The 26,518-nt window shown below is 38.5% G+C and overlaps 4 protein-coding genes across 5 annotated transcripts; all 4 read right to left on the bottom strand.

Moving 5' to 3' along the window:
* Positions 1-469: 469 nt before the first annotated feature.
* Positions 470-3,910, bottom strand: LOC120014062 (probable enoyl-CoA hydratase 1, peroxisomal). The gene is made up of 3 exons (XM_038865990.1): positions 3,359-3,910; positions 2,569-2,851; positions 470-804 (listed from the first exon to the last, which is right to left on the bottom strand). The coding sequence occupies exons 1-3, from the start codon at positions 3,769-3,771 to the stop codon at positions 700-702; spliced, it is 801 nt and encodes a 266-aa protein (XP_038721918.1). The 5' UTR covers positions 3,772-3,910; the 3' UTR covers positions 470-699.
* A 3,279-nt stretch (positions 3,911-7,189) lies between these two features.
* LOC120014272 (glycine-rich cell wall structural protein-like) lies at positions 7,190-8,458 on the bottom strand. Its single transcript, XM_038866187.1, has one exon. The coding sequence runs from the start codon at positions 8,456-8,458 to the stop codon at positions 7,190-7,192; it is 1,269 nt and encodes a 422-aa protein (XP_038722115.1).
* A 3,496-nt stretch (positions 8,459-11,954) lies between these two features.
* LOC120014355 (phytochrome B-like) lies at positions 11,955-17,995 on the bottom strand. 2 transcript variants are annotated; one of them, XR_005471552.1, is made up of 5 exons: positions 15,689-17,995; positions 14,384-15,191; positions 13,804-14,097; positions 12,959-13,046; positions 11,955-12,829 (listed from the first exon to the last, which is right to left on the bottom strand). XR_005471552.1 is itself a non-coding variant. In XM_038866285.1 (4 exons), exons 1-4 carry the CDS (start codon positions 17,727-17,729, stop codon positions 12,604-12,606), a joined length of 3,369 nt encoding a protein of 1,122 aa, XP_038722213.1. In that variant the 5' UTR covers positions 17,730-17,989; the 3' UTR covers positions 11,955-12,603. The 2 variants fall into 2 exon arrangements, 1 of the variants encoding a protein (XP_038722213.1); XM_038866285.1 differs by lacking the exon at positions 12,959-13,046 and having other exon boundaries at positions 15,689-17,989.
* Positions 17,996-18,736: 741 nt separating this feature from the next.
* LOC120014356 (ATP-citrate synthase beta chain protein 1) lies at positions 18,737-25,210 on the bottom strand. The gene is made up of 17 exons (XM_038866286.1): positions 25,059-25,210; positions 24,207-24,327; positions 23,971-24,073; positions 23,463-23,528; positions 23,252-23,375; positions 22,963-23,097; positions 22,165-22,225; positions 21,994-22,070; positions 21,174-21,329; positions 20,927-21,055; positions 20,616-20,748; positions 20,392-20,519; positions 20,184-20,289; positions 19,998-20,074; positions 19,843-19,913; positions 19,442-19,726; positions 18,737-19,096 (listed from the first exon to the last, which is right to left on the bottom strand). Exons 2-17 carry the CDS (start codon positions 24,304-24,306, stop codon positions 19,021-19,023), a joined length of 1,827 nt encoding a protein of 608 aa, XP_038722214.1. The 5' UTR covers positions 24,307-24,327; positions 25,059-25,210; the 3' UTR covers positions 18,737-19,020.
* Between the last annotated feature and the right edge of the window lie 1,308 nt (positions 25,211-26,518).

The raw sequence follows: 26,518 nt of genomic DNA, 5'->3' as shown, positions 1-26,518 counted from the left end.
CTAATTTTTTCATACAGGCAAATACCATTTTTAAATTTGTAAACCCTCTACAGTCTACACATCTGTGTTGGAAATTGGAATAGGCCTCCATGTTTTCCTGTTTCATTTTAAATCTAGTTTTTATTTCTTAAAATTTACTAAAAGAGTTGAGAATTGTGTAATTTCATTTTTGCTCTTTTTACAAATAGGTTTAAATCTGAGATTGTATCTTCAAATTCTCTTCCAACTATTCTTGCTCGTTTTCAAGAAATAAAGGGAGCAAGTGATGGACATAGATGATGCACACAGTTACTACGGCCTCCCCAAGGGTTGTGGTTTTTTTTTTTTCCTCTACGCAAAACAAGATCTACCTATAAGGAAATCTTCCACTATTTCCACAGAAGACTCTAAGGAACAGTCACATCTAAGTTGATGTGGATCAGAGCAGGAAAAATGATTTGTCGGACAGGGGTTTCATAAATCATAAAGATGAATGAACGGTGTGAAACTAAAGGATCGGATCCGAGAAACAATTACAAAAGCTTCAATTAGGGAGAGACAGCGTCATCACCTGATAACATTTTCAGCAGCTATAGAATATGAATAGGAGACCCGCAATTGAATCAGTTGATGGTTTATTCATCTTAGTAGCTCAACTTCTGGGTTGAGGAGCAAGGAAAAATTCACAACAAAATTAATGCATGTGTCACATACATAGACCTACAACTTGGACGAAGGTTTCTTCGAGCTCCGGCCAGCAATGAATTCCTGCATCCTCAGAAACTGCTCTTTGGTCATTCCATTGTAGTAGTCATGTGCCCTTTTCTGAAAAAAAGGGTAAATTTTTTTTACAGGATATAAGACCATGAAAATAGACAGACCATCAATAGCTATCAACTCATCATCAAATAAATTCTTCAAGTAAATCTTTTAAATCACCATTATATTCTCTGTCTGGAATTATTTGTATTCCCAAATTACTAACTGGACTTTCATATATTGACTTCAAAAACAGAGCAATCATGCAATAAATTCCTTTCTCTCTCTTCAAATGTCTGATCCACACACCATATGAGTCTAGCAATTGCTTCAACTAGATTAACAACGAAAAGTTAATGCAAACTGAAGATGTGTAGGAAATTGACCAACACACTTGCAGATGCTTCACCACGGAAGCTTGTTTTTCCCAGGAATTGAAAACTCGAGCTCCTTGAGAGCTTCCATTAGGCCACCAACACAATAAAACAACATCAACAAATACCAATAACAAATCTTAGCACCAAGTTGGCAATTCGACATGCAAGCTTGAGTATGTTTTGCCACAAAAATGAGATTTTCACACAACGGAGTAAATAAAGACTCGAGCGCCCCTCTAAAGCTCCTATTAAGCGTCCAATAAAATAAAACGACATCAACCAATAACAATAACCGGTCATAACCCCAAGGATTGCAGATGTGTAGTCATGAATGCCCGAAAAGGTAAATGAAGATTCAAGCTTTGTATAGACTATAGAGTCCAACACCAAGTGAAATTACAAAACAATGTTGAAACCATTGTCCCACATCAATTGGGTGTTGCGAGTGGTATATATGGGTCAAGCCTACTCCCTACATATGATTCGCCACCCCATGTGATGTGATGTAATGTAATTGGTGGGACTGGTAATCTTTGAATGCACACCCCATGTGATGTAATGTAACCTTGGTAGAACTAGTTTAGTAGTTTTTAATTGTATATATATCTTAAAACTTTTAGTTTTTAATTGTAAGGTACCTCGGGACTACCAACAATATCAGAATTTGTGGTTGGAATTCATGTTACCTACATGTGGCTGTGTACATTTAAAAGATATTTCGTTTAGCTGTTCTGCAACCACATGGCAGAGTAAATTTGCCGTATCGGAATTTTTTTTTCTTTTTTAAAAATAAGATTCGTCCTCAGTCGCATCTGGTGTGTTTTTCGGCGCACCCATGGAGCACCCGCATAAAAAATGTACCCAATGCGGGTGGGTACACGACCAATACTACAACACCATTTCTTCATAGGGAGGAACAAAACTGTGCAGACCCGATGTTTTCCCAAGAATCAAACGATCCAAAGCGATCAATATTATTGGTGTGTGTAGGAGTGGATTTACAATATGATATCGGAGGAATTCGATCCTATTTGACATAACTCTCCTCCACTTATTGGGTCTGACATAACCCAACTCACAAGTGGGGGAGTGTTAAAACCATTGTCCTACATCGCTTGGGTAACTTCCAACCGAGTGGTATATATGAGCCAAGTCCACTCCGTACCTACAACAAGGCATTTCTCAAAGCCTAGTGAGAACTGGGCTATGACTCATTAGTAGTTGGGCTTTGCTCAGTGAGTTTGTAGCTTCGGTCTTTAGTAGCTAGGCTTGGGAAAAACAAAGTCATGCGGGCACAATGTATTCTTGGAAAATGGACAACCCAAAACAGATAATGTTTTTGATGTGCATGAGAGTATGGATTTACAATAAACAATAATAAAACTTCTTATGATTTTTATGCTATGAGCAAATGATAAAGCCACAAAGGGTAACTGATAATATAGATAATTACCTTTTCTAGTGCGAGAGCACTGCCCAGATCCAGCTTCAGGCCATCATTAATAACTGACTTGTATCTCAACACCAAGTCTTGATTGTTTTTAATTATTGCCTCAGCAACTTCTCGGGCCTTTTTAAACAATTCGCCTTCTTCAACAACATGGTTCACCAAGCCCCATCTCTCAGCTTGCTCTGAAGTTATGGGCACAGCTGCTAGTGATGCTTCCCGAGCCTTGTTTGCTCCTATCATGCGCGAAAGCTTCTGGGAGAGACCCCAAGAAGGAAATATCCCAAACCTGTGAGGAAAATTTTGCCAAAACCTTTTAATAGAAAATCCAATTAAAGTCCAAACAGAATTTCTTAGCTTCTTCCATGACTAAAACAATACATCAAAAAAAAATACAAAATCACTTCTCTTGTTCAATTCGTTGATAAGATTTGTTAAACAAAAAAAAAAAAAAAACTCTGTATTCTTATCCAAAACATCATCAACGACAAATACACACAATTCAAAAATCACTGACATCGGCATACCATGAACAAATAGGAATTGGATTGTTTGTATTCTTAATTCTGTTTCTAGTTTTCTACAAAGAAGAGTATACGGTATTGATACCAAGCCATGCCTATTAAATAATGCACGCACATCAATAATACGTCAGCAACAACATTAAGATGCGGTGCTACTGAGAAAAGAAGGATTGGAATCCAAAAGCAAGAGAACTGACGCACTAACATTAAGCATGCATTTACTGTTTATATTTCAATTTATACTGAAAATTTCAGTTCTGCGATGTACAAACCTGGCGTGAGTGTCCAGGAATTTGGCGCCTTTAGAAACAACCAAGATGTCGCAAGCAAGCGCGATCTCGAACCCGGCCGTCACCGCGAAGCCATTAATTGCTCCGATTATTGGCTTTCTACACCGCTCCATCTGGATCACCACGTTAATCTCCTCGTCCTTCACGTTTCCTTTGAAAACACCCTCAGCGGCCGTCAAATCCACACCCGAACAGAACGCCCGACCCGATCCTGACAGAATTATCACCCGAACCGCCTCATCCATGTCTAGGCTCTTGAAGGCTCGGGCCAAGTTCTCTATCATCGCCTGGGTCAAGGAGTTGAGCGACTTAGGGCGATTGATCGTCACGGAAGCGATACCGTTTGGTTCCCGAGTCACGAGGATGAGGTTTTCTGGTTGGGATTTCGAATTCATTTCTAGCTAATCTTCGGATTGCGGGATTTGCTTGAAATTTACTTCTTGCAAAATCAAACGAGAATGAAAAGGAATCAAATTTGAACAACAATGAAAAAGAGTCAAAGGTGACGAGCGGTACTGAATATTTATAGAGGCAATCTGCATCGTTTTGCGTGATACGGATGTTTATCCAATTGTGTAAAATAAGGAGGGGTCACACCAGATGAAAAATTACTCAAATCTTAAATCCCTTATGAAAATGGAACCTTGGACTTCAAGGATATGGATATACAACTTGACCAATCAGACTACCTCTCATTCTCTATTAGCAAGAGTTATTGATTGAATGACAATCACATCTAATGTAAGGATTTTTCACTCATTAAGTCATGGGTTCAAAACTTACCCCTCCTCAAATCCATGTTTCAAAAAATATATATAAATGAAACGAAAAAGTAATTTACTCAAATTTAAAGTATTATTAATTAACGCCAACAACAAATGAAATGTCATTTTAGAAAGATAAATATGTTTATTTATTATTTTTTAAAAAAATTAAAATAAAATAGTTTAAGTACACCGGTTATTAGTCGATCTGGTGCAAAATATACTCAACCTATCCCCAACTGATGAACTATGGACCAGGTGGAAGAAAGAGTTGAATGTGAAAGTGACTTGGAAGTTGGAACAACCAACCCTACCCATGTTGATTTTGTCTCTATTGAGACCTCGTGAACAATTACATCATCTTAATTCAGTATAAAACAAAAATCATATAAAAATAAATAAATAATGGTCATTATTATTTATTTTATTATGCAAGTACTTTATCCTCCAATAAAATTCTTTCTACACTTCTGTAGACATATAATATAAGAAATTAGTTTTAAACAGATAATCTGGAAGTCTGTTTAACTCACCATTTTAAAATCCTCTTGATGTTAATTTCTCTCCTCCAATACTTACAAATTATATAGTCAGTTAAAAATAGTATGCAAATCAAGTGCTTTATTGAGTATGATAGAGGGAATTCAAACATTTTTTTAAAAGCTTGGCATGTGAAGCTTTTAATTTATGTCAGTACACCGTTACCCTTTTTTTTCACACATATAGGAGTCCAGTGTTTCAGATCCAACTACTACACCCAAAAGATGCGTTCGTAACAGTGGACCCTATTGTTGTTCACTTATAAGTTACAGAGGTCATATATATATATATATATATATATCAATTTTCATATGAGAGTCCAAAGTAAGAGTATAAAATAAGGGTCACTTTTTAACGGTGTGGATGAGTGAAATGATAAGTAGGGTACACTATTCTGAGTCTCACATGTTTCAAATAAATGGTGTACGGAAACATACACTCTTACTCTAAATCCTTATGTCAGAATTAATATATATATATCAATTTGTACTTTTTTATGTCATTTTATTAAAAAAATAAAGAAAATTACAACAAATGTTGTTTATGATGTTCAGGAGTATCGATCCCGATTCCCGTGAAACAAAACATATTATTGGGAACAATGGGCCAAAGTTCGATAGCTAACAAAGTGGGAGGCTCAAGCCCACAAGGAACCTTATATTGGGGCCAATCAGAAGTAAGCAAATAACTAAAATAACTTGCGTCTCAAGAAAGATAGGACTTTGCATAGAATGATAGAAGGAATAAAAGGAGAAAGTTTGTTTGAATAAAAAGGAAACAAAAGAGAGAAACTCGTGCAGCAACGAATGAATTACAAACATGACAAACTCAAAGAGGAGCACGAAAGGAAAAGGAGAATGAAGATTTTACAAAAAAAAAAACAAAAAACAGAAGACTTTTGTGGACTTGCCTTTGCTGCCATTTTTGTTGTCGTTGTCTCCTTTCATCTTGACCCATGTTAATGGCGCCTCTACGCCAAAGGTGCAGTCCAAGCCGCCATTGATTCGGTTCCCGAATGATAGACAGTATATTGTCTTCGTCTCTCATACTCGTCTTTCTTCATCTAAGCAAGCTACCAGATCTTTCTTTAATGGGTATTGCCCTAATGGTGCCTATCTTTGGGCCATTGGGCTTTAGTTATTTATTGGATCTTGCTATTAAGTGCTTGAGTTATGGGCTGGTTAGTATCTCTTTAATCAAGCCCATTATCATATTTAGCCCATATCAAAGTTTATTTCAAATGTTACTTTATATTGTCAAATCTTGTTATCGTTTGACAACAGTTGAAATCAGTTTGTGTATAAGGCTATTAGCCGTTTTACATGGTTCCTCAAGTAATTGAATACTCACTTCAAGCTTCTTCTACTTCTTCTTCCTCCTTCAATCTTATTTCATTGACACAACAACAAATAGCATTCAACTACAAATTATATCACCGAAGTAAATGGTAATTGCGTTATATATCATCCATAGGAAACGAGTTTAAAGGTAATTAAGGAAAATCTTACTCTTGCATGGTTGCATGGCGGCTTGAACAATGCATGTAATCTTTTTAGTAACCTAGGCTATGCATGGTTTCACCAACAATAAGAATACAATTGCACCGTAGTCAAGTTTTATAATAATATTTGTGGATGTTATTTCTGGTATTTGGGTATTATCTGCTATGGGAGTACCTATGCGGGTTTTTCTAACCTCCCCTCACGATATTATCTGAAAAATATTCTTATTTTTCAATCTCTCTCGCTACTAGAACCCATTATCTCTTTAGTTATGAAAAGTGAATACTACACATCTTATCATTTAGCCTGAGTGGTAAGATACTAAGATGCAGAGCTGTGAGATCTTTGTGATTGCTGACAAGAGAGTGTCGGTTCATGGGTCAATCACGGCTCAAAATATAGGGAAGACCCAACTGACAATAGTGGGTTTGTTTTTGAGAAAAGGAAGGTTTATGGTATTCAGGTATTGGTGTTTACCTGGGAAGAGCAAAAGGTGCCTACTACTGGACCATTTTTCCCAAGACTTACCTGGCTAGAACAATTGTGCCCCTAGGCTGGACCAACTGGAGTTATGATGGCAGCAGAAAGTAAGAAATTCTAATCTTCCTTACATTTAATTTTGTGATTTTGGTAAGATAATGGACAAAGTATTGTCACTTTTTACGCATGCATCAGACCTGATCATGGTTCTTTAATTTGTTCCTATTTTCTCTTGAAATGAACAAGAGCTAGAGAAACAAACCAGATTATTTCTGTGAAGTTCAATATTCAATTATATATATATATATATATAGTGTGTTTTATTAGAATTCAATGGTTTAGGAACTCATCAGTAAGTGGATATTTGCATGAAGATCACTGGCTAACGAGCGCAAAAGACCGACTAGTATGGCTCTTAATTGGTTTTATTAATTTCTAGTGCATATAATATAATATATTTAGGTTGGTACTTCATTAATTTCTAGTACATATAATTTGGCATTGCCAACGCATGCAAGAACACAGTACTATGCACCACCACCTATTCCCCCACCACCACCTATTCCTCCTCCTTTGCCTCCACCAGCTCCACCGCCAATGCCTCCACCAAAACCTCCTCCAGCACCACCACCTATTCCTCCACCCTTGCCTCCACCAGCTCCTCCGCCAATGCCACCTCCTGATCCTCCACCAAAACCACCTCCAGCTCCACCGCCAATGCCTCCTCCAGACCCACCACCTATTCCTCCACCAGAACCACCTCCAGCTCCACCACCTATGCCTCCACCTGAACCACCTCCAGCTCCGCCGCCTATTCCTCCACCAGCTCCACCTCCACCTCCACCTCCACCTCCAATGCCTCCACCAGAACCTCCTCCAGCACCACCACCTATTCCCCCACCCTTGCCTCCACCAGCTCCACCGCCAATGCCACCACCAGCTCCACCACCTATGCCTCCACCTGAACCACCTCCAGCTCCACCGCCTATTCCTCCACCTTTACCTCCACCAGCTCCACCTCCAATGCCTCCACCTGAACCACCTCCAGCTCCACCGCCTATTCCTCCACCTTTACCTCCACCAGCTCCACCTCCAATGCCTCCACCTGAACCACCTCCAGCTCCACCGCCTATTCCTCCACCTTTACCTCCACCAGCTCCACCTCCAATGCCTCCCCCAGAACCTCCTCCGGCACCACCACCTATTCCTCCACCCTTGCCTCCACCAGCTCCCCCGCCTATTCCCCCACCTTTTCCTCCACCAGCTCCACCGCCAATGCCTCCACCTTTGCCACCACCAGCTCCACCACCAAATCCTCCTCCAGCGCCACCTCCTATTCCTCCACCAGCTCCCCCGCCTATTCCCCCACCTTTTCCTCCACCTGCTCCACCGCCAATGCCTCCACCTTTTCCACCACCAGCTCCACCACCAAATCCTCCTCCAGCGCCACCTCCAGCTCCACCTCCTATTCCTCCACCAGCACCACCACCAAATCCTCCACCTTTTCCTCCTCCAGCTCCACCGCCTACACCTCCTCCTATTCCTCCACCTGCTCCACCTCCTATTCCTCCACCAGCACCACCACCAAATCCTCCACCTTTTCCTCCTCCAGCTCCACCGCCTACACCTCCTCCTATTCCTCCACCTGCTCCACCACCAAAGCCATGACCACCTCCTAACCCATGATCTTCCTCAAAAACCCCATTGGTCTCACTCAGCTTTCTAGACTCAGCTATCCCCACGACCAAAACACACATCAATGCAAGTACTACAACATACTTGGGAAGCTTCCCCATCACTCTTTGTTTTCTCTACTATAGCTAGCTTGATTATTTCTCTCTTTTGTTGTGAGATCATAGGCTACTAAAGAAACCCTATTTATAGCCCACGACTGCCACTTCTACGTACGTAAAAGTATCAATCAATGCATGCAGTTGAAGATTTGAATATTTGTTGATCTCATCATAAATACTCGTTCATCTAACTCTCTCTTGTCTCTGTCAATATATACAGATTTTGGCATGTAATTTAATTTGGACCAGATAAAAGCGAAACAACTCATATACATAAAATTCTTGCAATGGGTGAGGTAAGGGAGATGCAAAATATATACAGACTTTAATTAAACCGAACTGTATTTTAGATATTAATTAATTGAAATGGCAAAAAATTCAACGTGGGTTGAGCAAGGATGCATTATTGGCCGGTGAAACCATAATTGTGATCTCAAGTACTTCTCAACTACTATCCTCAAATATGTATCGTTCACCGTCTTACGTCTTAATTAATGCTTGTTCCTATTTGGTCTGACTAGGTACACATACATGTATCTATTGTATTCAATACCACTTACTAATATAATAAGCACATGATTTGGGGCCAACTTGTGTACACCTAATTAAATGCAGTTTTGCTAAGGACATCTAGGGGACACGGTTTGAAATATTTAGGCTACGTTTGGCGTACCCAAAATATATAATCACAATTTGAATGAGAATTTTACTCCATCAATTGTTAATATAAGGTGCTTTTTGGTTTGAAAATATTTTATGTTTTCTGAGAATATTTTTTAAAAACTGTTTTCAATGTTTGCAGTGTGCATTTGTTTAAAAATGATGTTAACTATTTTTTAGAAAATGAAAATGAAAATAAGAATTTGTGTTTGGTTTGTATGACCTATGAATACCTATTAGCACATCCTAGATAATATGGGAAGGAAATATCCATAATAATTAATAACATGAGAAGTAATTACTACATAATATTTTAAAACAACATATTAATTTCAAAAAATCCATAATGCTATTTATGTCATATCATCGTGGCATGATGATAGTTATTTCATCAAACCATAGCACAAATATATATATATATATATATATTTATTTATTTATTTATTAACGAAGAGGGATTCTCAAATGCAGGATCCCACACTTTATTTAAAGTGCGGGATCCCACACTTTATTTAAAGTGCGGGATCCATCTAACACCATTCACGCGTGGGCCCCATCACATGTGGGGACCACACTTACACATAATGAATGGTGTTAGATGGATCCCTTATTTTAAATAAAGTGAGGGATCCCTCACTTGAGAATTTTCATATTAACGAATACCACTAATGTTATTTATGTGACATCATCATGGATTTTCCTCATTTTTTGATTATTTAGAGTACTCCTTCATTACAACATGTAAGTATTGTAAAGTCCAAGATCACTTGGAATAAGATTTTGATTGGCTTCGATATTGTATGCCAAACATGGTATTGATCTTGTACCAAAGTCGGCATCACAAGTAGATTGCATTGAAGATCTGAAAGAGAAAGAAGTTGAAGACAGACTGGCTATTGAGATGTCAATTTTATATCCTCTCACGGTTTAAAGAGAAATGTACAGATTTGGTATTAACTTCAGAGTTTGAGATGTGAGTTACTACTGATGACTTTGATGCCAAGGTGGACCCTTCACCATTTCAACCTACAAAACTCTCGTCTCACTTTTATGCTAACTAAGCCCTACCAAATTCATGGTGCCGACGCAATATCATCTTGTGTATCGCCCGGCTTAACTGACTAGTGATAATAAAAGAGACGACTTATCCAAAAATAGACATATATGTATATATATATATATATATTTATTGTCATCTTCATTAATTCGAAAACAATATAGGCTTACTATCGAATCCATAATATCAATGTATTTGCATAATGATCAGTTACTCTTATTTTAAGATTTTAACACCAAATAAAGGAACATATAGTTACATAGATGATGTAACTCCTTTTAATACCTGATATTCAATTTAACTAAAACCAGATAATTAGCTTAGCGAGCGGACCACTCCGGTCTCTGGTCCACAATGTGGGCTTTTAATCTGGGCTCGTACCAAAATTTAGGTGGGCTTTTAAGCTTTTCCCAATGTGGGCTTTTAATCTCGGCCCAGATCCGTCCTTTTTGATTCCAAGTAAAGATTTATTTATTTATTTATTTTGAAACAGGATAAGACTAGACCCCTTAATACAGAATGGGCTTTTTATTAAGCAAAGTTCATTTTTCTTAATATGTAACCAGTTGAGTATTCGTAAAAACTATTTCAAATATTGTTCTTATCTAATTGTTAATTTACTATGACCTTTAAATAAAGTTAAATGGGTTAGCTTTTCGAAGCAAGATAGCAAGTTGGACTCCGCTGAGGTTTTGTTTGCGTGGACACCATGACTATTTAAGGCCATGCAATGCATGAACAAAGTTTTCATATGGATACGATAGAGACAAATGGAGGAATTAAAAACTTCTTTGTCATATTTCCTTCTAATAGATGAAATGCAGATAAAGCGAAAACCACCATGAAAATGGAAAGTCCAAAGTTCGAAGATCGATGCTTTGCTTGGCAACTTGCATCCTTATCTCTAAGGAAGCCTAATTCGGAAGTTCAATGTTTTTAAACTCCAAGACAAACCAGTCAACTCAACTTGACTGGTGCCTCCACACACATCTTGATATTTTTTATAACAATACCCTTGTGATCACGTACTAATCTTTGGCCTACTTATCTTGTCGTCAAGTGAAAATTTTTCTGTGACACAACCCTAACGGTTTAAGTTTAGACTATATCAGATGTCTAAAAAATAAGCTTGTATGATGTCTTCTCGATTTTAATAATAATAAAAAAAATGTGGGCGCACCAGTTTCGCTGAATTAAATTGCATTAAATCCGTACACAGTGAATGGCCTTGCAGCAGAAATAAAGCCCAAGGCCTATTTTCTTTGGGCCTTTAGAGGGTACAGGGAATGAGAGTCAAACCTTTGATGTGCTTCCTTTCAGGATTAGATTTGGCAAGGAACAGCCTTCCAGCAGCAGCCAGATATGCTACGCACAAAAAATTATACATCTATACATATATACGCACGCACGCACGCACAGAGATTCTTAAGAGGAAAGAAAAATGCAAGTCAATCAAACAGTGAACGCAGAAATTGCTAGTTTCACAATCGTTTTGCGATGGAAGCAGCATCTACAATAATCTCTAATGACCAACTGTTGTCAGGCCACAGTTGCATCAGTAATGCCAACATGACTGGAATGAAAATCTTCGATATCCAAAGGGTTCAACAAAGCCAATCAATCAGTTGCTTGGATGAACCACTACAGTCTTCAATAGCTACGCAGTAACGAACAGTTAAGAGTTATAAAAACTACAAACTTGCAAGCAGAATCCCCCAGCAGCAATGTCCAAAATATATTAAAAGGCATTCCTAGATAGATGTTAAAATGCCGAAAGCAAGGTTAACAAAGAGACCATACTTTATTACAGAATACATGATGAATGCCGAGAGAAACGTATAAGTAGATTATCAGAATGTCGTTGTTACACTAGTATCAAACAACCAGAACGAAACAGTCAGATATATCACACACACACAAAACATAAACTGACCAGCAGGCACTTATGTTAGAATTGTCGCAGAAACTTCAAACTTACGAAGATATGGTGTAGTATATATTTATGTAGGCCAAAAACAGATGCTTACAGTGGGAAAAGTTACAAGTCAATCCAGCAAGCAGCCAACAATTGCAGCCACTTTACTCCGTGGAAATTTCTACAACAATGTAGTATCCAACTTAGTTCTTCTCAGCCGCCATTGCATCAGTATTGCTAACAAACAAGACAAGCGAAGGAAGATTTTAAGGCTTGTCCATGGTGAAAACAGTCGATGATTTCCGTGGTACAAGTAGGAAGGTGATATTAATTGTATCCACCCAAAAAAAGGCATTCCCTTATGGACAAAATCTACAATGCCCTGTGGAAAATCGGGTAGATGTTGTGCAATATGTAGACCTTGTAACAAACTTTTGGAAGATTCATCAGGGTACCAGCCAACTACCTTGGGTTGAATTCTGAGAGACGACTTAGCTTGGTAAAATTAAACTTTCGCTAAGCTGTGTCTATGCTCTTTGACCCTCCTCGAGACATAGGAAGTTCGAGGATAACTAAGAAATAGCATCTCTCGGACTCTCTAATGCATTGAACGTCACCATTCATGAGCCTTAAAATTTTCCTGCACATACTCAACCCTAAGCCTTCTTGAGTCATCCATTGGCTGCTATGAAACATGTCTTGAACCAACTGTGGAGGAAGACCTTCACCAGGGCATACCATCCTTAAAAAGACATTAACACTAGTCAATGAAGCAATCAAAGTAACAAGAGTCAAGTCATCAACAAAGTGAGGGAAAAGAAGGCTTTCTGCCCAGTCAAAGGGGGATCAAGTCATCAACAAGAGAAATTACGTTTAATTCCCAACTTCAGAATCATATTTTTCTCTGGAGGCTCTGATCAGCCTTCTTCAACCATCTTAAACATCACTTGGCAAAGTTACTAGCAAATCAAAATGTTGATGTCAGTCCATATTGGGATGCAAATTAAATTATTCAGATTTTATCATGGTACCCAATGCTTAATCCAAATTCCAAACCAAACTCCTGGTTGAGCATTATAACCGAAGCTCAAACTAGCACACCAAAAAGGAAGTTTCCCTCTCTAGGTTGGGATAAATCACAATTTTTGGTTTCAATTCTAACTCCTAGTTACTCTTGTCTGAGCATATAAATCAAAGATAGCTTCAATCATATTTTTATTTTAGGTCACTACTGCTGAAACTTTGGCAACTTGATACAATTTCAAACACAACATGTACAAAAATTTAACAAATCGAGGGAAGAAACCTGCTCTACCTCATTCCATCGCATATAGAGATGATCAACACAAATCATTTTCTCACATAGTTAGAAAGATAATTGATCCGATCTAAACATCCGATGCAAGTGAACCCTTACTATATGAGACTCTGAGTTTGGGCCAATCAGTGGAAACATTATGCAGCTTTCAAAGAGGGAACTAAGCGAAACTAGTTTCTTCCATTCAGATTGGCAGAACAAAAGGATATAATCAAAACACGTGACCCTGGAATGTCTTAAAAACGGTGGTGTACACATGATTTTAAGAATATTTTAGACAACTCCATAAACAATTCACTAGAAAGAAAAACAACAATGATCTACACTTTATCTTATCAACTTAATCAACAGAATATGCTATTACTTATTACTGCAAGAGGATTGTGACAGTAAAATACCTGAATTCAGTGTGCACAAGAGTCAGCCCAGGAGAGGTTTGCTTCAATGTTGGACAAACATGAATCTCTACCCAACCCTCGGGTGTCGGAGCATACCGCACCATATTTAACAAAAAATCAGCCAAAACCTGTTGAGTTCTTACTTGATCACCATAAACAGCTAGAGTTTTGACTTCCTCTGGAATATTACGAATTAATTGTAGACCTCGTTCCCTTAGCAAGATCATCACTTGGCTAACAACAGCATTTATGACACTCTCAAGTAGGAATTCAGACTTCTCAAGCTCCAGTGAACTAATACATGGTATTTCATCAGAAATATTTAAGTCAGGTGCATAAATGGAAGTACATGAAGTTATTTTCAAAGCAAAGCTATCAAATGGAAATCAAAGGTCAGAGTAAAAATAAAGCAGCACTTGATATCGATTCATGGCTGGCATCTCCAAAACAGGTTATTATTTAAATAGCAACAAAATGTTAGGGTAGTACATAATTTATATTTTTCATATACACTGAATAACTACGCATGATAAAATTAACCCTACGCCACAACAATAATAAGATCCATCAAAACACTCACCCATCGTCAATGCTCTGGAGATCAACATCCTGAATAATTTTCAACATCTGCTTCTCACAAGCAGTACTACTCTCAAGCAACTGCTTTTGATCTTCAGTCAACTTCGTAGCCATCAAAAGTGAACTAGTAAAGCATATGCCACTTAAAGGATTTTTTATTTCCTGGCAAATGTAAGCCAACTCTTTCGTCCTTGCAAAGCGTTTTTTCTCTTGTTGCTTCTGGACTCTCAGAGCTTGCTGCAACTCGGGACTTGCAATTTGCAAGAAACAGAATGCTCCAATAATCGCCCCTTCCATATTGACCCTTTTATTTGCAGTCAGGAGAGATTGCACAAATTTTCCATTACGGTCAAAGAAAGAAAAGTCATTCATATCTGTATCCTGCCCTCCAATTGCACTGTGCAAGATAATCATGAATTTTGTCAAAGCATCTGAACCTTTGAGCCGACAGCAACTTCCAAAAACCTCCCCAACCAACATCTTCCCGATGATTTCGTCTCTGGTCCATCCTGTGAGCTTTTCCATTGCAGTGTTCCATTCCAAGCAACATGTATTTTCGTCACAAGTAAATATTGGAGGTATCAAAGGGTTTGGGCTATGAACTATAGCCTTGTAATCACCTTGAATGTTGATGAATTTGTCCATCACGATTTTTTGACCAGTAACATCCTGGCCGACAAAGCAAACTCCAACAATATTGTTCGTGTAATCCTTGCTAGTGCAAGCATTGACCACCACATAAACAGCCTTGTTACCATTTTCTGAACCAAATGTCCGCAATTTTATCTCTACATTCTTATCTTCTTCACCTGCATTAGTTGAATTAGGTAATAAACACTGACAACGCCACCAAAAATTAACAAACAAACGGAGCAATTGTTAAGTTCTTTTGCTATGAGGACGACCCCTTTGGCTACTGAACCAGCATTACTAGTTGGTCCCCAGTCCCTAACTTCTCTGTTTGATGGTAACAATGTAACATGATCAGCGCCAAGTAAAAATTGCTTCCACATACTAAGGCACACAACACATTGAAAATCTTGTTTTTTCGTGGCATGGATGAGCTTTCCATTGCATAGTATTTCAGAAGTCCAAAAATAGGTCTTGCTTAAGTTTCCACTGACCCGTTTGCAGTACTGAACTTTTTAGCATACATGATAATGTGATATACCCATTTTTGTTTGATGACAAATTCATGCCAACAAATGCAGATGGTGTTCAAATAAAAGGAATTCCACACGATGTGAAAACACACCAAACAATCATATTTTCAACTGACAGAAGGCATACAATGAGATGTGATTACCTCTTAAAGCACGGGAAAGCAATTTGTCAACAGCCTCTTGGTATTCCTTGTACACAAGATCATGAACCAAGGATTTTCCCATAGCTTCCTCTATTGAGAGCCCCGTCAACTCAGCAGTCTTTGCATTCCACCCATTTACACAGCCATCAGTATCTACGGCAAAGATAGGTGCAGTGGCAGTCTCTATCAACCTCACCATTTCTCTAGCCACCGAGCTGAGCTCATCCATTCCTTGCAACTCCTGCTCCCCAACCTGGGGTTGTACAACAGCCTTGGAATTGCTAGCTTCAGCATTCTTAAATGAGTCTCGCAAAATCAGCTGCAAAGAGTGGATGGCGTCCATTTCTCCATTCTCCCATGGCAAACTCCTGCTCTTTACCACTTCCAAGAAAGCTTTGAACGAAGAACGGGGATGCATTCTCTGTCCATCATCCTTGTCCTCAGGATGATGCTTTGCACCACCCCATTTAATCTCTTTTGCTGTATGTGATCGGAACCAGAAAAGAAAATCCCTATTAGTAATATAAGCAACAGCCATACCACAAACGGCATCACCAAGCAAGGCTGCCCCGGGGTAACCTGCATCAGCCAAACTATCTGTACTTAAACCCGTTGAATCTCCATGAAAATCCAACAACCACCCCACAATATCCTTTATCTGAGCCTCAGTCGGGGTCACTCCTAATGGGTAATAATTGCCTTGGTAATGAAGTGCCGCCCCATCACATTTCACAAGGTCCATTATGCTGGGGCTTTGAGTAACAATGCCAGTCGGTGAGTCACGAAGAAGCATATCACACAAGAGCGTCCGAGTTTTCAAAACATGTTTCTCCATCAACTGTGCCGCCAATTGCAGTTCCATGTTCAGTTGGAGTCCAAATGCCTGCATTAGAAACTCACAAGCATAGCGAAGAGGAAACGGAATGCATCTAGCAGAGGTGTGGTGGCAAACCACTAAACCCCAAAGCCTCGTTGTATTTCTTCCACCAATAACTTCCTCATCATTTCCATTGATTACAACTGCCATGGCTAATGATGCCATTGACCCCATATTCTCCATATATTGAGCATGACAACCATGAGGAGCACGCAGCGTTGAGCCAACCAAACACAGAGGCTGCATAAGTCCATCATCCTGAATTACACGAACAGGCAAGGCATGGCAATCCACAATTGTTCTCACTCTGTTCTGCTTGAACAAGAACCTTGATGCCTGAGGAATATCTGTCGCTGGATAATGCAGCCCAATATAAGGCTCCAAGTCAGGCCTCTTGCTCTCAGCCACAACCTCACCGTGCTCATCTTCATGAAACTTATACACCATAACCCTATCGTAGCCAGTAAGATCCCTGACACTCTCCACAACAGTATCACAGAGAAGCTTAATATCACCGCCTTGAAGTGACTGTAACTGCGAAATAGCAAGAACCGCTAGCTTCTGTGACTGTACAGCCCCTGCAATTGACAAAGCAGGGTCCTCTGTACCAATATAAGGCTCCAAATCAATCACGATTCCCACATCTATCCTATGCAGAATTGCATAAAAGGGTTTGCCGGAATTCTTGGAGTGAATCCAAATCGGGTTCAGTAAAGTAATTTCTCGAGCACCAAATGCTTTCTCTAGCAAAATCCCGCAGGAAGGCGTGAAGAGGCTGCGCACATCTGTGCCAATTGTGAGAATCTCGGGTTTTTCGAGCGTGGGGACTGACTGGGGAGTTAAACCGAGCATCTCGCGAGCGTTCTCGCTGTAGGCAATAACTCGAAAAGTTGGTTCATCTACGGCAATCATACAGCCAAACGGTTGGATATGGCCGCCACGTTGAATTTTCGAGAGGTAACCGGTGATTTCCTGCTCTGGCACGGATTGGTTGGTGGTTCTGACCGACTGTGAGTAATCGAACGACTTACCCGACTCGCCGGACTGCTCGAAAACAGCGTGGAGCCGTGCATCCATCGTGTACTGAGCAATAGCCTTGCTCATTGATTCGGTCGTATTCACCGTTTGGTGGTGCGAATGTGCTGCTCTGCTACTTGAAGCCATTGATTTTACTGGATCTGTCCTTCTGTGATGCTTCTCTTGATTAACATGGAGTGAAGAGTTCGAAGACGAAATGAAGAACTCTCACCATCAGGCTTGGCTTTGAATTTGATCACAAAATGGGGGGCCACAATTAAATAATTGCCATGAGAATAAACTGTAGCAAATACTGAGGGCCTGATAGCCCTCGCCCCTCAGGAATTGGAAGAGCCTGTGAAGGAAAAAGTTTGGTTGATTTGACAGATTTTCTGTTATTTTTCCTTTCAGTGAAAGGAAAGCGACTCTTTTCTACTTTAATTTTCTGGTTGTTCCTAAGCGTTTTCCTTCTCATTTTCTGACCCGAAATACTTGTGGATGGAAATGGAGCGAAAAGAAAATAGGTCCATGTGACTGGAGAACGGTGGGCCTCTATGCCCTATGTGGGATTGGACTGAATCTTTTCTCTTGAGTTATGAGTAATTGAGTGGTGGAACCATTAAATATAGTTTATTTATTATTATTTTTTTGAAATAAGAGGGAATTTAAATTGTGATTTTATGATATATATCATCCTTATCACTTTAACTAGATGACTCCGGTGTCATTTATTTTAATCAATCACACAACAAATTAGTAAACCTTTTTATGACACAACAAATTAGTAAACCTTTTTTTCAATTTTAATGTCTTAAATTAAGATTGTTTAATCTTTATATTTATACAAATGAGAGGTGATTCACTTGACAATCAATTGAGTTAGATATATATGTGCTCAAAATTCAATTCCAATAAAAAACATATTTCTTATTGATATTTCAAAAAAAAAACTGTATATTTATCCCATCTTCACACAGTATTTGACCATTTGTAAGTAGAGAAACGGGAAAACATCAACACTGGGGCACGGTACAGAGAAACAGATTTCTTGAATAATGAGAAACAATGGTTTGGATTCCGGTTTCAAGTTTTTCAGTTCTCAGGAAGTAGAGAGAGACAATGCTACCTTAATCTCTGGATAATAAACAGTTTGCTTCGCTCAAAATTGCAGGAAATTCTATTATTTTTCATGTAAAAACAGAAGCTTAAAGCTCTTGGAATGCAAATCTCTGAATGACTGGGAGTCCATTTTTTCAAGAACTCTGGATAAAAGTTACAAATGGTGGGTGATGAGCAAGAAGTGTGCCAATAGCAGTACAAACGATAATCTAACAACTGAACAACAGAGCGTAGACTAAGAAATTTAGAAAAGAAAAAAAAAAAAAAAAGTGATAGTCGACAACAGAAATAAGCACTGGACCTGCCATCAAAGATCTTCTCACTTTGTGTAGAGAACATCTTCCCATGGGTGACGATATAGTGGTTGTTTCAGCCTCTTTTGGTCAAAGGTATGCCTGAGATGAACCAAAAAAAAATAGTTAAGAGGCAAATACGTGTGTATAAAATAATTGTAATGAACATAGGGTTCTCTTTCTTTCACTTTATCACTAGACTGTAGTAACCACTAACCAACAGAGACGTAAAACAAGACATGTCAAAACAGGTCAAATCTTCGTGAGATATATAGTACGATGTATTACTGCGATGGGAGCCAACTTTTACTAAACAGGCAGATAGTACTTAGTAGGGTTCAAATGCCTGATCGTCACATGAATCAATAACGTGGTCTTATTTGTTGCCTATTAAGAAAAAAAATGCAAAAGAATGGGAAAGTAAAGGTTGATAGGAATCCGACTCACCCAATCAAACCAATGGAGCGTGCCAAGACAAAAAGCCCATTCAGATAGCCAATCTCTACAATCTCATCAATCTCTTGCTTGGTGAACATTCCACTGCCGGCAAGAAGATCTAAGAACAGGGACCCAATTGCACCATCGACATTCATGACCAGGTTATTCGCCTTTGAGAGAGTATAGGTTTCGACCTGAACGGCATATTCCATGTACTTCACAGAAGGAAAATGTGTCCGTGCAAACCGCTGCAGCAATTCTACTCTCTTATCTCTGTTGTCGCCTCTCTTGATCCTTTTCCCAGGACACAAACAAGTTTATCAATACTTCAATATTTGTGAAAGTGGCAAGTAAAAACATAATGTTGCAAAAAAGGGGGAAACATACGACAGACAGGAGATTCCTCGTACCTATGTCCAATTCCTGGCACACGAATGCCTTTTTTCTTCATGCTTTCAACAAATTCATATGGTGTAAGGCCCTGACAATACACAACAAAGAAATAAACTCAGAATCTAACCAGCAGAGCTTTCTCAAATACGCTGAATATGACCATAAAGCTCACCTTGTCATAAGCATCCTTGAAGTATCTAGCCGCGTCATCAATGGCACCTCCAAATCGGGGACCAATTGTAAGCAAACCTGCTCCGGAGCTCATAATTCAGTATTCATATTGCATATTAAGACCTACTTCACTCAACAGCTTACAAATAACCTAAGAGAACTATATAATGTATGCCACTATATTTACCTGAAACAAGACTGGAAACCAAGTCCTTTCCTGCTCTCGCTGTTACAATAGTGTTGTGGGCACCAGAGACACAAGGACCGTGGTCCGCACATAACATGATGCATATCTGGCCAAAATCATATGAATATAATGAATGGAAAAGAAAAGAGCCAGAGAGGAGATAAGCAGCAAACAGAAGGAGCAAAAAAAAAATATATGAGAATTCTACCTCAATAAAATGGGTACAGTAGCGAGGAAGGCTGCGCTTGAACCATAAAAGAGAAATTACATCACCCACACCAAAGCCCTTTTCAATAATGGAAGACATTGGCACACCACCATAACAAGGTTCCTCACCTGCAAATTTGGTTGCAATAAATCGGACACCAGACACAATTTGCAGTAACTCAGACACCACAAACTAATAGAACAAAAAATTGGTTCAAATCTTACCTCTGTCATCAGAGATGGTTGAGATGATATGAGTAGGAGCCCGAACTTTTCCACTCTTAATTGCAATATTAAGATCCTCAGGGATTTGAGGAGGTGTAACTTCCTTTACAGGTGTAATTTTCCCTTCTTCAACCTAAGAGAAATCCAACAAGAACATTAGTGAAGCGGATTGGAGCACTTATATAAATAATTATCTTCTGTCTCTCTCCTTTCTTCTCTTTTTCTCTTTCATTTCTTTTCTTTTTAAAAATCTTGGGCGCTTGCAAAATGTTAAATATAGAGGGCAAGAAGGTCAGGTATGCAGATCTAACAATTTTGTCAAATGTTTCCTTGATTGCCAATTCAAAAGCTTCATATGAAGTGGGAACAACAGCTCCAGCATCCCTTAGAGCCTGATTCTTTGCTTGTGCAGACTCCATCTCACCACCACTTTTGGCCCCCTGTTTTTCAGATAATATAGGAAATTAGGGCTGTGATCCCTTGTAATTAAGAAGATTGTTGACTCATAATTATTTACGTTAGACCAAGATGATAATCTTTTCAGAGATAAGAACTTACAGCATGACCAAACTGTACTTCTGATTTGAAGAGACGTGCACAGGTGCCGCTTACCCAAGCAACCACTGGTTTGGTCACTTTTCCTTGTTTCAATGCCTCAACCAGGGAATACTCATCTCTTCCACCAAGTTCCCCAAGTACAACAATCATCTTAACCTGAATTAGACCAGAAATCAGGTCAGAACAAAAAATGGAAACAAAAGAAAACAGAAACAATTAAAAAAACTGGCCAAGTAGAAGTTATATAAACTGTCTTTCTGAATAGGGAAGTTTAAAAACACATAAATACAATATATACAATATTTATCCAAAAAAAAAGGTTATTTCCTTATGGTCATTTGGAAAACTAATTTTGCTATAGTCCATGCTTCATAGTTTATACTATTTATCAAATGATTCTTTCGTCAAAAAAGAGAGAAGTCTGATACAAAGTGTTAAGATTTGTTACTTTGTCATTCAACCCAATAAGTTAACTAGTTGGGTTGGGACATTTTACATTATTTATATCTATTTTTAATACTCCCCTCATGTGTGGGCTGGGCAATCCGACAGCCCAACACATACACAACAAACGAGGCCCAACCCTAGGGGTTCTCACAAAAGCCCACACTTGGGGCAACAACAAATGGGGGTTTATAATGCGGAAGCTGAGGTTTGAATTCAAGACCTTTCGCTACGATACCATTTTAAGATGAGTTAGTTTGCCATTCAACCCAATAAATTAACTTGTTGGGTAGAGGATTTTCACATCATTTGTATATATTCTAACAACTAGTGCAAGGCAATTGCATTCAGAGTAGAAGTGTAAGCAATAATACACCTGCGGGATGTTGTTAAACCGCAGAACATGATCAGATAGAGTGGAGCCAGGGAAAACATCTCCTCCAATTGCAATGCCTGCAGAAGTTCCAAAAGTTACTCCAAAACTATGTACCAACTAAAATCAGATGCATAAAGGACCATGATAAAGTGAAAAAAGAGTATGGGATACCTTCATAAATTCCATCAGTCACACGGGCAATAGTATTGTATAATTCATTTGACATGCCACCCTGAAATTTTAAAAAGAAAAAAACGAGCAATAGATGTCAGAAGAATTGCATTTGGCGCCCATCCTAGATTACCCTTCTACAATGGCATCGCCAACAAAGAAAGGATTTTTATCTCAGCCCATCAAATTGCAGAACAAAAATATAATTTGTGACTGATACTTGTCAAAATCATTTGTATATGAGATACAGGACACTTTAAAACAACAAAAGGAAAAAAGTGCTTTGACAAGGACACTCCATAGCAAAATTTCGAAATCCCGTTGGTCATCAAAAGAAACAGATATTTCTTCAGTTCATTTCACATCAAATTTGTGAAAAAAAAAACTTACTTTGTCAGAATTAATTACTCAATTAGTGATTAAAAACTTAAAAAAATAAACAAAAATTAAAATCACACTCTGGTGAGCTAACTACCATGCACCACGTGACACATGTAAACCTCCTATTATGGTCTTCTTCCCTCTAGTGGTAGCTGCAGTCACACTTTCTCTAATTTATTTAAACCTCCCCTTAAACTTTTCCACATTTGCGGCTTCATTTTCTCTGTCTCTCTCTCTACGTGGCCAATACATACGAGGTAAGGTTTCATGTCTTTTCTTGTTTCCTCTTCTTTGAAGAGGATATTGATGAAAAAGAATAATATTTCAATCACAAATAGGATTTTTTTAGGGTACTAAATAAATAACGTCTGCAAGGGCAAAACATGTGTATAAAGAAGAAGGGATTGTAGCACATACAGATTTGGAGACAAAGCCAACAGATCCAGGCCTGTAAAGCTTGCACTGAATTATGTTATCAATTGTGCCAGCAGTGTCACCTATCTTAAAAGCTCCAGCTTGTATGCCCCCAACAGTAGCAGGGCCAATAACAACCTTAAAACACCATCAGCCATAAAATTAATATATACTTATATAGGTAGAAATGACAGTTATTAAATCTGGAAGATTGTTTGCTTGAAAGCATCAGCAGTAATGGCTGAATGCTCCAAATTTAATTTCTTTAGAATGACAGCACCAGTTTTTTCACCTTATTGTTTGCCTTTGCATATGCAATCAACTGCTTGGTGTCTGACTCAGGTACACCTTCAGCTATTATCGCCACAACTCGAATGGTTGGCTGTTTCAAAGCCGACATTGATGAGGCAGCAGCGCTGCAAAAAGATTAACATATCATTGTTATGCAGCACAATTAAAGAGCCCTATACTCGAGATTGGAAGGAATAGAGAGGAAAACTTGCCTTCTAAATGATGCGAAGTTTATGAATACATCTGCAGTTGGATGAGTAGCACAAGCCGCTTCAACGCTGCCAAAAGTTTGCAAATGGTAGTTAGAAAATTTAAAGTGAAAAAAGGGCAAATTATCTGACAAACCCGACAACAAAGTTTTTTGGCTTGTAATAGCAATCAACAAAACATAAAGTGCTTAAATATCTTGTTTTAGTTGAATAAGCAGTCAGCATTCTCCAACTTCTTGAATTGAAGGTGAGCAACAAGCTGCCACTATGCTGGTTTACAGCTTATGAGCTCAGTTAACGAAGGCCTAAATCATATGCAACAATTTATCACCAAAACACCAGTGTGGGAATCAATATGTTTCCCCATAACATGTCATCATTACAGTCCAGTTCACCAAATCAAAGAGAATTACATTTGTTTGGCAGATCAAAAGGTTATCTTCTCAAAATTCCATAATAACATGGAAACAGTTATTCAAAACTAGAACAGGGGCAAGAAAACACGGCTTACGTTGAGTGAACGGGGATAGCGATTTCTTCTTGACCGAAAAAGAGTTTCTGAAATCCCTCGGATCCAGGATTGATGATTCCGGCAACAGATGGTGTCTCCCTTCCTAGAAATAAAAGTAAATCAGCTGTCAGAGTTTGAACCCTTATTCTGCATGTCAGCAATATAATTCAAGCACCTAACAAGATCTGGTCACTTCAAATTCTAACAAAAGCAAATGGAAGGGACAATAAACACACCACAGAGGAAGTCAAAGTCGAGCATCCGTTGAATGGGAAGCTGCTTGTAGTTGTAGAACAAAGCCTGTGTGGTTTTAGAGAATAGTTGTCCAGTTGCCATGGCGCAGTAACCTCAAGAGACCTGTCAACCAACAGAATATTGTTTACCACTACTTCCGCAACTGCAAGTAAAGAAGATCATACGGTTGTTCCACACAGCATGTCTTTAAATAACCAGTTTATCACTTCAATAGACTTGATTGACAGTCAACGCAAGCATCGATCAGTCTTCAAATATACAAACAATACAGAAACTAGTCACAGGATTATTGAAAATCCTAAAACTCTTACAGCTTTACGTAACTAACGAGATTATCACTGTTCGATTCTATTCAAGAACAACAAATTAGCTAAAACAGAGCAGATCTGTCTTGTTAACGAAGATCAGACGTTGCAACGAACAATTGACAAGATTAGAAGGAAAATAAATGCTTGTAACTAACGCTTCCAACCACAACAACTAACCCACGCCTAACTTGAAGCTAAAGCATACCAGATCCTACTGATTAAAGAACATAGCCTAAATGCAAGCAATGTAGTTAGTTAGAGATAACCAATGAACAGGTTGAGTAATCACAAACGGTAACAACAACACTAGATCCCTCGCGGATATAAATCCGGACTCGCCATAAGCTTCCAAAAGTGAAATTCACCAAACAACGGAACAAAGCATAACATCGCCTCGAATGTATGGAACGCACAACAGCAAGAGCCAACGATTCGAATCCAACTTCGGATCCGACATCGGAATTTAGAGAGAGAATTACTTGATAATTATAGAACGGTCAAGGCGAGAAAGACATGAAACCTTACCTCGTCTGTTTCGGCCGTGGAGACAGGGAGAGAGGATATGAAGCTGCAAATGTGGAGAAAGTAAAAGAGGGAAGAGGTTTAAATAGATTAGAGTGTGAGTGCAGGCGTGCAGCTACCGCTAGAGGGGGAAGACCAGAAGAGGAGGGTGAGGTGTGCACGTGGCGCATGGTAGTTAGTTCAACACAGTGTGATTTTAATTTTTGATTTTTTTCAAAGGTTTTTAATTGAGTAATTAATTCTAAGGGCAATTGCAATGGTGCCCTATTTGTTGGATCAATAAAAATGTTGGTATGGTCCCACCTCTATTACACAAAAAGTCAAGTCAACCGCGTCTCCCAATACAATCGCATCATCAAAACACAAATTTCTATACATTATTCCTTCCCACCCAACATGGACGCCAACAACATTTCATGCCTCCATGTTATCCTAACAAAACTACACCAAAACACACAATCTCAATACAGCCGCATCACTAAAACACGTATTTCAATACAATCATATCAGCAAAACATATTTTCCAATACAATCACATTAACAAAATACAACATCTTTGTCGGCCCAACAACAATTTAACGTTACAAGTGCCCTCATAAAATAATGTTAACTTTTATCGGTCAGATGATAGTTTGTTGCACCGAGTTAAGAAGGAAGTGACCGTTATAATGTGATTCCTATTTGGTGGTATGATACGATATGTTCATACATCCAAAAATGAATGAACCCTGATAGAAAAACATTATTAATATGCTTTGTATCACCGTACCAACATCATCATTGTGATTATTAAAATGCGGTCTAAACATTTTCTTTCAATGCATTATACATATATCTAATTCTTTGTTTTTTTTTCCCTTGTTCTTGTAGCCTGCTTGAGTAGACTACTTCAAAATGGTTGGTGATTAGCTGCCATAGAAGACTTTTATTGATTAAATAACCAATTTCTTGTTTTTTCAGTCAGTTTTGTTTTGTGATGGTGAGTCCGTCTGATGCAGATAGTTACGATTTCTTTATTCCTCAGTTTTAAATTTGATATTTCAAAGTCAAAATTCAAAACTTTAGTTAACCTTAACCAAACTTTTTTTTATTACACGGAAAGATGATAGAGAAGTTAAAACTCGAGACCTCTATAAAATATTATATATGTGAATGTCATATCAACAACTACTCGTGATTCTCAAAACCTTAACCAAACTTTAATTCGGTTCATATTTTTCTTTAGGGTGACCCCAAAAAATAGGAGGAAAAAAAAATGCAATTGGGCCATTCAAATGCAAAAAGCGTTGGATAACAGCCATACAGTTGGTCTTATTAACATAACTTTTCTGTCATTTCTTGTTGCCAGGTAGCATTACTAACTAGCAGCCGTATTTTGATTGACCCATCGCTGTTGGTTTTTGATTTGGACCAGACCAATAATATGCCATGATTTTCACATGTTCGAATAGATTTATGTGGAT

This window comes from Tripterygium wilfordii, chromosome 14 (genome assembly GCF_013401445.1).
Source record: "Tripterygium wilfordii isolate XIE 37 chromosome 14, ASM1340144v1, whole genome shotgun sequence".
Taxonomy (NCBI): domain Eukaryota; kingdom Viridiplantae; phylum Streptophyta; class Magnoliopsida; order Celastrales; family Celastraceae; genus Tripterygium; species Tripterygium wilfordii.
The sequence above is the reverse complement of the archived record's forward strand: the minus strand, read 5'-3'. Positions and strand labels throughout refer to the sequence as shown.

Coding starts and splice junctions, on each gene's coding strand:
- LOC120014062 (XM_038865990.1), bottom strand. CDS start 3,771: ATGAATTCGAAATCCCAACCAGAAAACCTCATCCTCGTGACTCGGGAA. Junction 2,852..3,358: donor TTCCTGGACACTCACGCCAG/GTTTGTACATCG, acceptor TTTTCCTCACAG/GTTTGGGATATTTCCTTCTT. Junction 805..2,568: donor GTGCTCTCGCACTAGAAAAG/GTAATTATCTAT, acceptor CCTTTTTTTCAG/AAAAGGGCACATGACTACTA.
- LOC120014356 (XM_038866286.1), bottom strand. CDS start 24,306: ATGGCAACTGGACAACTATTCTCTAAAACCACACAGGCTTTGTTCTAC. Junction 20,290..20,391: donor ACTGTACCCATTTTATTGAG/GTAGAATTCTCA, acceptor GATTTTGGCCAG/ATATGCATCATGTTATGTGC. Junction 20,075..20,183: donor GGTTTCCAGTCTTGTTTCAG/GTAAATATAGTG, acceptor GCTCCGGAGCAG/GTTTGCTTACAATTGGTCCC.
- LOC120014272 (XM_038866187.1), bottom strand. CDS start 8,458: ATGGGGAAGCTTCCCAAGTATGTTGTAGTACTTGCATTGATGTGTGTT.
- LOC120014355 (XM_038866285.1), bottom strand. CDS start 17,729: ATGGCTTCAAGTAGCAGAGCAGCACATTCGCACCACCAAACGGTGAAT. Junction 15,192..15,688: donor GCTTTCCCGTGCTTTAAGAG/GTAATCACATCT, acceptor CAACTAATGCAG/GTGAAGAAGATAAGAATGTA. Junction 14,098..14,383: donor CTCCAGAGCATTGACGATGG/GTGAGTGTTTTG, acceptor ACCATGTATTAG/TTCACTGGAGCTTGAGAAGT.